An 11,777-nucleotide genomic window follows, 5' to 3' on the forward strand; every position below is an offset into this window, starting at 1 on the left:
CAGAAGCGTTAGAGGTTACAACACGTCTTCCACACGCAAGAAAATGACAGTAAATCAATGATTACGAGTTTTGTTCAAGTTACTGCAAGAAATGAGGCTGCTTCTCCCACAGGGAGACCATCCCAAAACTTGCCTCTGAGCTCCTCTAAGAAAAAGCCTAAACCCAACCCACAATGTGGTGCCTTTTGCATCTGTTCCACCTGGCCAAGACTTTTCCCCTCAACGACAGGTTGCAAACTGGCTCTTGCCTTTTTTTCCTCCTGCAATCTGACAGTCAACAATAAGGGAACACTTCACTCAGCCCCAAGCTGGCAGCTTCCAACTTAGATATATAATTAAAGAATTTTCAGGCTGACATCCATCTATAGAAATCCAGCAGCTATCACGACATCACCCCGCAGAGCTCCTGCTCCTCCCCAGCCAGAGGCAGAGCACTCCAGAGCCAGACAGTGCCCCTCGCAACACTGGCGGAAGATACATTCTCCCAACCATCTGGAAGAGAGCTGCGACACATGGTATGGGCTCCTGGGGCACTTGCATTAAGTACCTACAAGTGACTTGGAGTGGTGCTGCTACTTAGAAGGGAAAATCCCCTCTCTGTTTAAACATCCCAAGAGACTAAATATGACAAAGACAACACACAGGACCCCCCTCCCCCCCCAAAAACCCACCACTTACTGCCGCCTGGGAGTGTGAGACCGAGACCGTGACTTTGTTCGTGACCTAGACCGACTAGCACTTCTGCTGCTTCTGCTTCCCTTGCTTTCTTTTCTCATCCTTCGGGGGGAGAAAAAAAATAAACAGGGTTACAACTCTGAGGTACTCATTCTTGCCATGAAGTAGCTCAAAAGTGGTTCACTGCACTTCAGCTGAAGCACCTTTTTTTTTTTTGAAACAAATCTTCTCTTGGTCAGGAAGAGATTTTTACCTACCCATTGTAAGGGCTCTTTGATGTTTGCTGTCTCTCTTCTGGCTCCTTTTTAATGGTTTTGGTGTTCACAGATACTGGAGTCTTCTCCTCAGTTTTTACTTCTCTCGGAGAAGCTGAGAATTGAATTTAAATTCAAAATCAGCTATTTTATTCACAGATTTTGCCATAAACATATAGTATCCTTTATGCACCACCCTCACCAGTATTTGCACCGAAGTATGAACTTGGTGGCTGCCACTTCATTCCACCTTTCCATTTATAGCAGGCTCCTGGAAGAGCACCCTGGAGCGAGACGCCCCTGAGGACGCAGAGCAGTGCAGAGCCAAGTGCAGGGAGAACACCGTGACCTTCACACCGAGCTGCCAGGCCCTGCTGAGGTTTCACCCACCGGGGAGCACAGTAAAAGCTGCCCTTACAGCCCACAGTACGTAACTGGGTACCTTGACAGCTCACTCCTAATGCTACAGAGAGGATTAAGGCTGAACAGCAGAATCACAGCTTTTGCTTTATACCAGCGGTACCAACACAACAAGTAATGAAACCCAGAGGGAGTTTACAAGCCAAGCTGTCTCTACAGCCAGCTTAAAGCCCAGAGCTGGATCTGCCTCTTCATGGAGGGGCTGCTGGGCAAGTATGGCACATTCAGACCTGGCCTGCTGACAGGCAGAGGTGCTGTGCTCGCACCACACCCTCCTCACTCAACAGGGCGCAGGGCTGTAATGTAGAACACAAAGGCAGGGCTCCATCTGCAGCCTTCCCTCGCTGTGTCAGCTAGCAAGGCAGCCTCCAGAGCTCCACCAGCAGCCCTGCCTCCACTCAGACTCTCCTAGCCCAGGCTCCCACCCCAGAAATAAGAAAAGCTTCCACTGTCTAGTGAGACGCTTACACTCGCCAGCTCCAGGACAGCTTGGAACTCAGATGGATTGTTCTGAAGAACAAATCTGTAGCAGTTATTTCTCCTGAAGCGGCCATGTAACAAACAAGGGCCTTCTGCTTCACCCACCATCTCTGGACTCACGATACCATTTAAGTTTCATTGGTAGTTCAGAGACCAACAGCAGCATGAAGAGGTGAACGCACCATGACAAAACTGCTTGTTCTTGGTATCATGAGAGTTCAGACAGATTTATCAGCCGGTTCAAGACACGTGTTCCAGCCATTGATTCACCCTAATGCCAAGAGAGCACCGTGTGCGACCTTCCCTTCTCCATTTCCTGACCACAGGCTGCCTTCCTCCACCACACTTGAGCAGTTGACAAGCACATTAAAAAAAAAGCATAGAAAGCAATTTGCAGAGTCACTTGCTGCAAAAGGAACCATGAATGCTACGGTGACACCTCCCAACACATGAACTCCAGTCTCTCTTCAAAACACAGCAACACACAAACTCCTGCATCTTGGCATCCTCATCATTATCTTAAGGGTATTATTAATAAATCCCTCTCCCATCTGTGGCAGTATGGAGCCAATCATCCCTTTTCCCTCTAATCTGCTCTTTCAAGGGATTGAAACCGGTTTTAAATTCTTAGAAAGATTTGTCTCACTCCTTAGTCCCATAAGAAAGCCTAAATTGTCTATCTAAACAGCTCATGAAGCAAACCTTTTTTTTTTTTTTAACACCTTGGGACAAAAATTTAGAAGACTTATCAAACAGTACTATGCAAGTTTCTGTTCAGAAAACAAACTTACATGGTTTGGATGCGGGAGAAAAGCCACCCAGTGTAGAGAGTGCTGGAGTTCCATCTGGATTTAAACCTTTTGCCTTCAGTTTAGCTTCCTGTAGTGCCATTTTCCTCTTTTCTACTTCTTTATCCAGGAATTCATAATTGGGCTGTTAAAATAAGAGTGTGGTAAGAAGCTGAACTAATGTACTTGATATTTTAATCTCATTTTTGAGTATTCCATTCTCTTTTAGTCATCTGCCCAGTAATGTGGCTAACTTCCATAATTTGTTCCTCCCTCAGAGGAGCCATTTGTACCTTTGAGTTCCCAGACATGTTTGGACAATCATAAGGCAGCTCAGGCTGCACTGAACACCCCACAGAAGAACAAACATCTCCAAGTTACCTTCTTTCGGGTATAGAGCTTAAGAGTTGTTAAGCAGATCTCCTGAATCTCCTCTTCTGTGGTGCCAAAGAGCAAGAACCAGTGAGGACGGGTAGGCAGTGGGATCTGGAAACAAAACAAAGAAAAGCTTCGTTACAGACACTGCAGACCAGGCTTTCAGGGTATTTTTGCTCATTTCCTTGAATGGCTAGTCATCTGGATTTAAAGGCAACGCTGGCTAAAGACAGGTGACCACTCACCTGCAGAGCTCGAGCAGCGAGGTAAATGCAAGCACACGCTATAGTCTCTGGCTGAAAGCGAACAAACACGTTTGTTCGAAGGCTGTCATTCATGTAATTCCTAAAAAAATAATTTAGGACAGGTTTGATCTTGGGTTTACATCTTATTTAGATGACAACAATACTGGAGACTCAATTGACTTTATTATTTTTTCTGTCATTATAGTAAATGCTTGGTTTCTTTCAAATTATTGTATTTGCCGTTTACATTTGTTACTTCTGTTAACAACACTGCCGTGTTTGAAACCCCAACACCAGGAACAGCAGGTAACAGCTACTTCCCAGGTGGGTGCATTCTGTTATGCCATGGAGTGTCCACCGAGTTCATCTACCAAGTACTTTGCATCTGTCCAGCTGTCTGAACACCCATTTTCTTATATTTAAATTATCAATACGCTTAAAACTGAAATGCAAGCATAAAGGCAAGGCACAGTTTTCACCTACCATTCTGCAGAGGCTGGATGCAACCTATGAAGTTGATCGAACATTGCATTTAAGTGCTCCGTGTGCCTGGAGTCACACTGAGCTCAATTAGAGAAGCATCCCATCTGCTCCCTGAGTGCTGGAGAAAGCCTTGCACGTCGGCAGCGGGTCTCCCGCTCCCCTACGCTACTGTCCTCCCACCTCGGTGGCACCGCCAAGCAACACGTGCCAAGAGGTGGTGACACAGCAGAGACCTCCATCGGTTTCTGCCTTCCTGCGCTACAGGAGGGAAAGGAACAGCAGTCATCAAGTACTGACTCTCCAGAGAACCATGCCCAACTTGGCTGCTAAGTGAACATGCTGCATGCACCGCAATTCTCTTTTTTAAAAAAACCCTCAATTTTAGCCAAATACTAAATCAACTACATAAATGTTGGCAGAACGTCTACCCCGTGTGTCCTTTAAATACACTACAGTATACAGTAGCTAGGCAACAAAGACATTGAGAAACATTTTCAACAGTTACTTCTAAAAGCAAATATACAAATCCTTTGGACACCCCGCCAGAACTAGAAGATGCTGCCCGATGGACATGGACCACTTCAGTGAATCTCGGATGAGAGCTTGCACTGGAGGAAGGGCAGCCAAACAGGCCATGGGCTGAGGTGCAGAGGGCAGAGCTCTATGACTTACCATCAGGGACTACCCTTTAATTAAAGAGTAGAAAAAAGAACAAAGTTAAATTGAGTTCTCCATTACTAGGTTGGAATCAAGCCACGAAAATAGTAAGCAGAAACAAGCACTAAAATATTTTAAAAGCACATATTTGTGTAATAACTTACATCTCATTTGCTTTGCATCAGGCTTGTTATTTCTGCTACTATTTTCCTGGCTAGAAAAAGAATGGAAAATAACTTACCAGGCTGTCTGTACCAGGGTTTGATTACGTTCACATTCTAAGACTTGTAAATACATAACAATGATCTGCAGAATAAGGGGGGGGGAAAAAAAACAACAAAACTCAGTTTTAATATATAAAGCAACAGCAAGGAACTTTATACAGCCAAACAGCATTCCAAACCAAGTCTCTCCTCCTTTTCTGAGCACATGCTGCAAGCTCGCACGTCACCCAGTCAGTCACATTCCAACAATTATTTTACTACTTTTGTATGATTTTCAAACCCAATCCCCCTTAACATTCGCCAAGAAGCAAAGTCACTGTGGCTATTTGCCCAAGAGCTCCAGCAAAAGCAGTGTAACTACTAGGAGAAGAAATCAGGTCACTTTTACAACTGCTTTTCTCATTCCACAGCTCACAATGATATTATTAAGGCAGAATAATATTTACCATCGTTATTTTTGACAACTCACCTTATGTGGATGCTTGACATGAACACAAAATCCCAATTCCTTCAGTACCCTCCTTTCTGCCTTGATTACTTGATTTTTGGTGTTTATGTAGTTCTGATCAAGTATCAGGGGGCTTGGAGTCCTACAGTTTGCAAGAAATAAAATCAAAACTGTTTTGCATATCCAAAAACAGCGGCATCTCTGTTTTCCCTTCCAACCAACTAATGGCAACAGAAACCGTTTTTCAACTCCTGCAAGCAAGTTTAAGCATTAATCTTGTGCTGTCCAAGTTTAGATAAACTAGTTTAGTTCCTGCTTTTGACTAGCTGCAGATCTGATGGCTAAGATAAAGAAATAATCTTTTGCTACTGTGTATGCAAACTACACTGGTCCAGCTGCTGGAACTTCACAGTGAAGTTCTGAAAGAACCTTAACACTGCAAGACAGAGGTGGGGGAAGGAGAGTGAAACAACTACCTTTGCTGAGCAGGACTTCAAAGCACAAGTAAGCTACAACAGGTTTTTTTACTGATACTGATACAAGCATGTGCTTTAGAAATTGTGGTTTCCTACACACTGGAAGGCAAGATTCTTCACCTCCGCAGAGAGCCCTGCTGCTGTGGCACAGAAAAAGCCAGTGATGTGAAGGACGTGCCCTCTGAAATGGTAACAGGCCTGCCTGGGATCTGAACACTGTGCCCACCAACCAGCGACTCTTGTCTCTGCTACTGCACCTGCAACCCCAGAGCTTGCTTCACAGAGAACAATGCCCAGGTTTAGCACTATCGAGTCCTAACTCCTTCCAAATCCAACACCTGACGTCTCCAAAGCATTTCTGCTAAAACAACTTGCTGTTGGCTTTATGCACAAGCCTCATGCTTCACTTCATAATCTTTTGTCTGTGCTCTGACCCAACCTGTCAACATTCCACATTGTGTATTTTAATCCACTTCCTCCTGAAGACAGACAAGATTTTTCCTGTTTGCAATAAGCCTTAACATATTCCACACGCTCTCCAACACAATGTTTTTTCTTGGTTAGCTAGTTACACCCCAATAAACTAGAGCCTGTTTACAGGGTAAATCTAGTACACCCCCCAACCACTGATGACAAATTTATTTTAAGACAACCTTCAGTAGAAAAACAAATAATGCAAAGGGGTTTCCAAATACAGCTTCTGTTTTATCAGACAGTATTTCACTACAAAGTTGTCTCTTTTGATTCCATGCCAAATTCTACAAGTGGATCACTCTTCCCTGATAGGTCAGAGTAAGGGGGAAAAAAACCCCACCACTAAAAACCCCTGAGGTTTCCACCCCAGGGAAGAAAGGGTCGATTTAATTAGAAGGCAAGCTGAAGGCCCTCCACACTTCAATAATCTCCAGTTTACACCCAGACTCCTGCAGTCACCTGGGAGGATGCTCCCTGCCGCTGGCCAAAGCTGCAACAAGCCACCACCGCACTAACAAGTGTCACGTGGAGCAACCACAGCATGAACGGGAAGTGCCCCTGCTTTTTCCCCAGGGGCTGAGAAGCAGCTCCAGGGAGGCCTGAAATGAGGCACTGGAGCTTTTCAGTGCCAGGACCTACAGCTCAAGGACAAACCTTGCTACTTTCTGTCTCCTAAAAAACACAATGTTTTCTGTGTTACACAACAGTAACGTCTCTAGTTGGGAGTTATTTACTCTGTTACTCATCAGGGCAAATCTACCAAGTTTGTCATTTCAGCTATTCTAAATATTACCCAGTCACAATGCAATTCTGGTTTATTTTTTCCTCCATAAATTAACTAGAAGAGTTGTGAAAGCTTCTGTACCTCTTTTAAAACTGCTTCAGTACAGATCCTACAGTTCTCTCTGAACACTCCAGCACTACAAAGGCTGTCTGAACACACCGCTCTGGAGTGGGAGGCTGGAAGAACCAAGCTGAAGTTCTTCAAATCACTGAAACCAATTCACTGCCAAGTGATTTCAAGCAAATATCCTGGGTTTTGTAACAACACTTCCTCCAATATAGCTTTACACCATTTTACCTAGAGACCACTGATATTAACAGGATCTGCAAGGCATCACTCAGAGCACATTTAGGTGTCCAGGCTCAGCTTATCCTGTTAGTCACTCCACTTCAGGTGACAAATCTTGGATCAAACAGTTTGGGCAGTTAGGACTTCCAGTCTACAAAAAAAAAAGTATCAACAGCAGGACAACATGGGCTCATTCATCCAACTGACAGGATTCCTACTATCTTCCACATAGCTTTCAGAGAGTGCAAAGACATGTAAGAAAGTCAGTATTATGAAAACACAACAAGGTAACTCGAAGTGCAACAGGAAAAATCATGAGCCTTACTGCAGTTTAAATTTTCACTGCCCTTCTACAGGGCCACAGGATCAGCACCAACAGTTTGGTTGTGCAAGTTCAATAGCAAAGCAAGAGGAAGCTCAGATTTAAGATACTCTAAAGTGTGCTTTACTCTGTTCAAACACATTACTCTGGTCACTTATGACACAATTTCTAGAGGTCTACAGATCTAAGGAAGCCATAAAAACAGCAGTACATCCAGAGACACAAACAAATGCAGCTTTTTAGGCACTTTGGCAAAAATATGAGCCTGGCAAGAGCCAGGTTCCCCAATGTATTGAGATTTACCAATTAGTACTTTCGCCACAAACTCCCAGGTGTTGGTATGCATAACTGTTTAGAAGTTGGCAACTTCAGACATCTCCCTTTGGAAAACTTCTTAGCTTTTCTACCCAGAGAAAAGAACTTTGCTACTGCATTTGCTGCACTTAGTTCTCAGCCCAAGTAAACATTTTACGTTCACATAACAAACCAGAGAAAACTAATTTGTAAGCTTACATATGAAATACAAGCTTCAAGCCCTACACAGCCCAGTTGTTTTACAAATTCTCTGCACCAGAGCTCCAGGCTAAAAACTTCACTAAAACAGACAGCACCCAGTGCCCGTTCTGGTTAAGTCCATCCAGCACTCAGACACAGAACTTCATCAGGACTTAGAGACCCTGTCACACCCCAGAAGACCAATGCAACACTGTTATGTGTTTGTAACAGTAAAAGGATAACAAATATCTGTTTGGGTTTTTTTAAAAAACGACAAGTGAAACCTAAGTTCTTGATACAGCTAGAGCTTCATTTGATGCAATATTAAAATCTAATGCCTTTGGAGTGTCTAACACTTTGGAGAAGTGCCCTTTGAGTATTCTTGTTCATTATGCAAAAAGTACTCCTGAAGAGTGCAGCGCAATGTCAGCATCTTGTCTCAGATCCCTCTCACACCCCTCTGTGAGGGAGGGGAAAGCCAGTTCTCCATTTGTCTCCCCCATGGCAAATACAAGCACTGCAGGTTTACAGCACAGCTTGAGGACCTCTAAGGAGGGTGTGTTATTAATACAGGCCACTTCCAACCCAACTGCGTGAACCTGTTTGCTGCAACAGAAGTAAAAACACAGCTGAGCATCTCAAACCAACATTTGTGAGATTCCACCATGACAGGAGTCACATTTGGTTCCAGTCTCATAAGGACTTTCTGCAGCTTTCAGGCACATTTAAGATAAATAAAATCAAATTCAAACTACATTCTACATGTTAAAACAGTAGTTGCACTTCGCTCAGAACACAGATGTTTAGGCACAGTTTTTTAAAAGCAGGATTTTCATAATACGAGCTTTTCTCCATGCACACAAACATTTTTACATGCAGTACTACATGACATATGCTCGTGAAAGATCCAAAAGAAAATAAGCTTGTCCAAACACTTTTTTAGCTTTTTTTCTTACTTCTCAGCATTAGAAATACCAACTAGCAGCAACTCTGTTGACTACAGGTCTTACAAAAAAACAATTCCAATGCAATTCCCAGTTCTGCAAACACGTACATAGAAGGGACTGCTTACATCATCATTTATATAAACAGCTTTACAAATTCAAGACTTCTGTATCCCTGTGAAGACACGTTTTACTATGAATTCAAACTGCAATTATACAGAACCAGAAAGTGGAACTAGGAACCCAAAACTGTTGGAGAAAGCAAGCAAGCCTACTCAAACTACTCAAACTTCATGTGCAGGTTAAGAGCTTCAGTTAACAGAAATACTATACTAGAGGCAAAAAGAATTACAGCAGCCTAACTGCTTGTTTCAGTTCTGGGTTGTGTGTGAGAAACTAACTACAGCCTAAGTGTTAGCTTCAGATAAAAAAAAATTAAAATAAAGATTACGCTAGTATTCTAAAATCCTGGACAGCAAAGAAAAAAGCTTATAACAAGATACAGGAGTTCTTCCAAATGGTTCACCAGCGGCCAACCTGTTAGTCCCCCGATTCCAGTGACCTATTCTCAGAGCACTGGCTTCTCCTTGGGGATTTTCGATACTTCACTCACTGTTGCCATGACGACAGCTTCATCTTTATGTACCACTCCACATCACCCAGGCTTTGGTAAATGTAGCTGGTCGCTGTATAGTCGGTTGCAAGGGAAAAAAGAGTTGAAGTTAATAACGTGTACAAATGATGTAATTGTTATCTTGTAAAAAGTACAGAAAAATGTTTACATCCTGCTTGTTAAAAAAAAAGGCCAGTCTGAATGTCAGACTTCAGCATTTTTAAGATTAATTTCATGCAGATTCACTCAGAATCTCAGAGCAACAATAGCCATTTCTCCAGGAAATATTGGGTAGAAGTGCACGAGTTCTCTCAACATGATGCATTTTAGACACCATGTAACATGCACAAGTGACATTCTCATTTGGAACAGGCTAGCTGGAAAAAGTTCACAGGTTACGTTCAGCTTCTCTGATCCTTCACGCAGCACATACAAACAACTAATTTGCATCCTCCTTGCAAAGAAAAGCACCGCATATGATTAATTAACCTTCCCTGCCTGGATCAAGGCCAAAATATTACAAATCACTAAGCCAGCTTCAATAACTCAAATAACCAGGTGCCCTTTTCCTAACTGTGAGAAGAAACAACGCCACTGAACTCACGTTCGGTATAACTTCACAAAATTCTCTCAGGGCCATCAGGGGTAACAACTTTGAAAACCAAAAAAGAACAAAGCTAAATTCCAAAGTATTAACAAGGAATCTTTATCTAAACCCAACTATGAAAACAAGTACGAGGCAGTAAAAGCAGAAGTTTTAGCTTCAGGAGAAGCATAACCAGGATGAAGACATGAAGAAACAGCTGGTTTTCCTAAGAGACTGCCACTCCTCGGAAAAGGTTACATACCGCTCAAGTTTAGATTCCTGCTATAAATTGGTGATGCAGAGCACAGTGTGAATTGAAGAATGTAGCTGAAAACAAAAGCCTTCTGTAACTACGGATTACCTTACACTGTAAGCAACCGGCCACTGGAAGCAAAGCTACTTCATCCCAGCAGCTGTCTTGGATCTCACAGACTAGAATGCTGCTGCAGGATGGATTTAAAGAAATTTTGCATTTAACAGCAGCTTCGAAAACTCCTTCCCTTCCTTCCAACACGCCCGGTTAATTTGTGTTGCAGACAACAAAATACATGGCTTTACACACAGAAAAGCGGCATTAGGTGCTCACAAGGAGAGCAGCTTTGCAGACGAGCTAGATCTGCACCCCTATCAGGGAAGCTCACGCTCCAACGCCACCAACACGAGCACACAGCACCACGACTCTCACTCTTTGCAATGAAAGATGCCTTCAGCTTCCCAGACTCAATTACACAGTCCTTGTTGAAGTGGTGTCAGTACAGCTACAAACACTGTAGGCCAAATCATACCGTTTTTCAGGGACTTTCTAAAATTGCTTGTTCTAAAAGGCAAGACTATCATCTCTAGGAAAAGATCAGCTTTCATCTTTTATTAACTAAGACTTTACTGGCACCATAACCAGGTTAGGACAGCTACATACTAACAAGAAAAACACATTAAGACTACTGAATGCAGAAGTCTGGAAAACAGATCAACCCGCTAATTGGCTACTCATACCTAAGACTACCTTCCCAGAACTACAAAACATAAAAAAATCAGTCAGCAATAGACCTAAAACTACAACCACAGACCTAAAACTAGAACTGACACTCATGACTTGTGGCTAGAAAGGAACAGAATTGGGTCTACCAAGTGAACAAAAGTAACGGCAGAAGTGAACATTGAACTGTACTGCCTACAGAGCAGCCAACGAGCACTCCCTTCTCAATTTTAGGTCGTTGAACGTACCCTGGAAAAATACTGTGAACTGAAAAATACTGTGTACATTAGTGAAAACGGATGCTAGTATTCATAAAGAAGCTAAACTTACCTCTTTGCTCTTAACTGACGCAAGTGATGAAAGACGTTGATCACGTCCCTTATACGACGAGGCGCCTCTTCGATTTTGGATGCAAGATTGATACAGGCCATGGCAACAATCTGAAAGAAAGCCCTGTTTCCGTGAGAAAACTATTTTAAATCCCGACAGGGGTAGAATTACACAACTAACAGAAAATAACTCGTGAGCTAAAGGCTAAAAGAGAGCGGCCCATTCGGCATGTGGCTGGCCCAGACATAGTCTAACGCCACTTCTCCTTCCCTCTCCTCGTCCCCTCCCGTTCCTTCCCTGCCAGCCCTTGCCGCGCTCACCTCGAAGCTGTGCTTGACGAATGACTTCGAATAGAAGAACCGATGAAACAGCACCTGCCCCGTCGCCATCGCCACCTATGGACGCAAAGCGAGGAAGAGGAAGAAGAAGGAGCGGGAGTC

General features: G+C 43.3%; 1 protein-coding gene across 1 annotated transcript; it reads right to left on the minus strand.

Annotated features, from left to right (window-relative positions):
• Window positions 1-678: 678 nt before the first annotated feature.
• Window positions 679-11,732, minus strand: CCNL1 (cyclin L1; the record flags this gene model as incomplete). The annotated part of the gene is made up of 9 exons (XM_008950092.1): window positions 679-771; window positions 933-1,044; window positions 2,621-2,762; window positions 2,999-3,103; window positions 3,238-3,337; window positions 4,619-4,683; window positions 5,071-5,191; window positions 11,338-11,447; window positions 11,658-11,732. Coding segments are annotated over 9 exons (923 nt in total), but the record flags the coding sequence as incomplete, so codon positions are not given.
• Between the last annotated feature and the right edge of the window lie 45 nt (window positions 11,733-11,777).

Source organism: Merops nubicus, unplaced genomic scaffold (genome assembly GCF_000691845.1).
Source record: "Merops nubicus isolate BGI_N331 unplaced genomic scaffold, ASM69184v1 scaffold36721, whole genome shotgun sequence".
Lineage (NCBI taxonomy): Eukaryota > Metazoa > Chordata > Aves > Coraciiformes > Meropidae > Merops > Merops nubicus.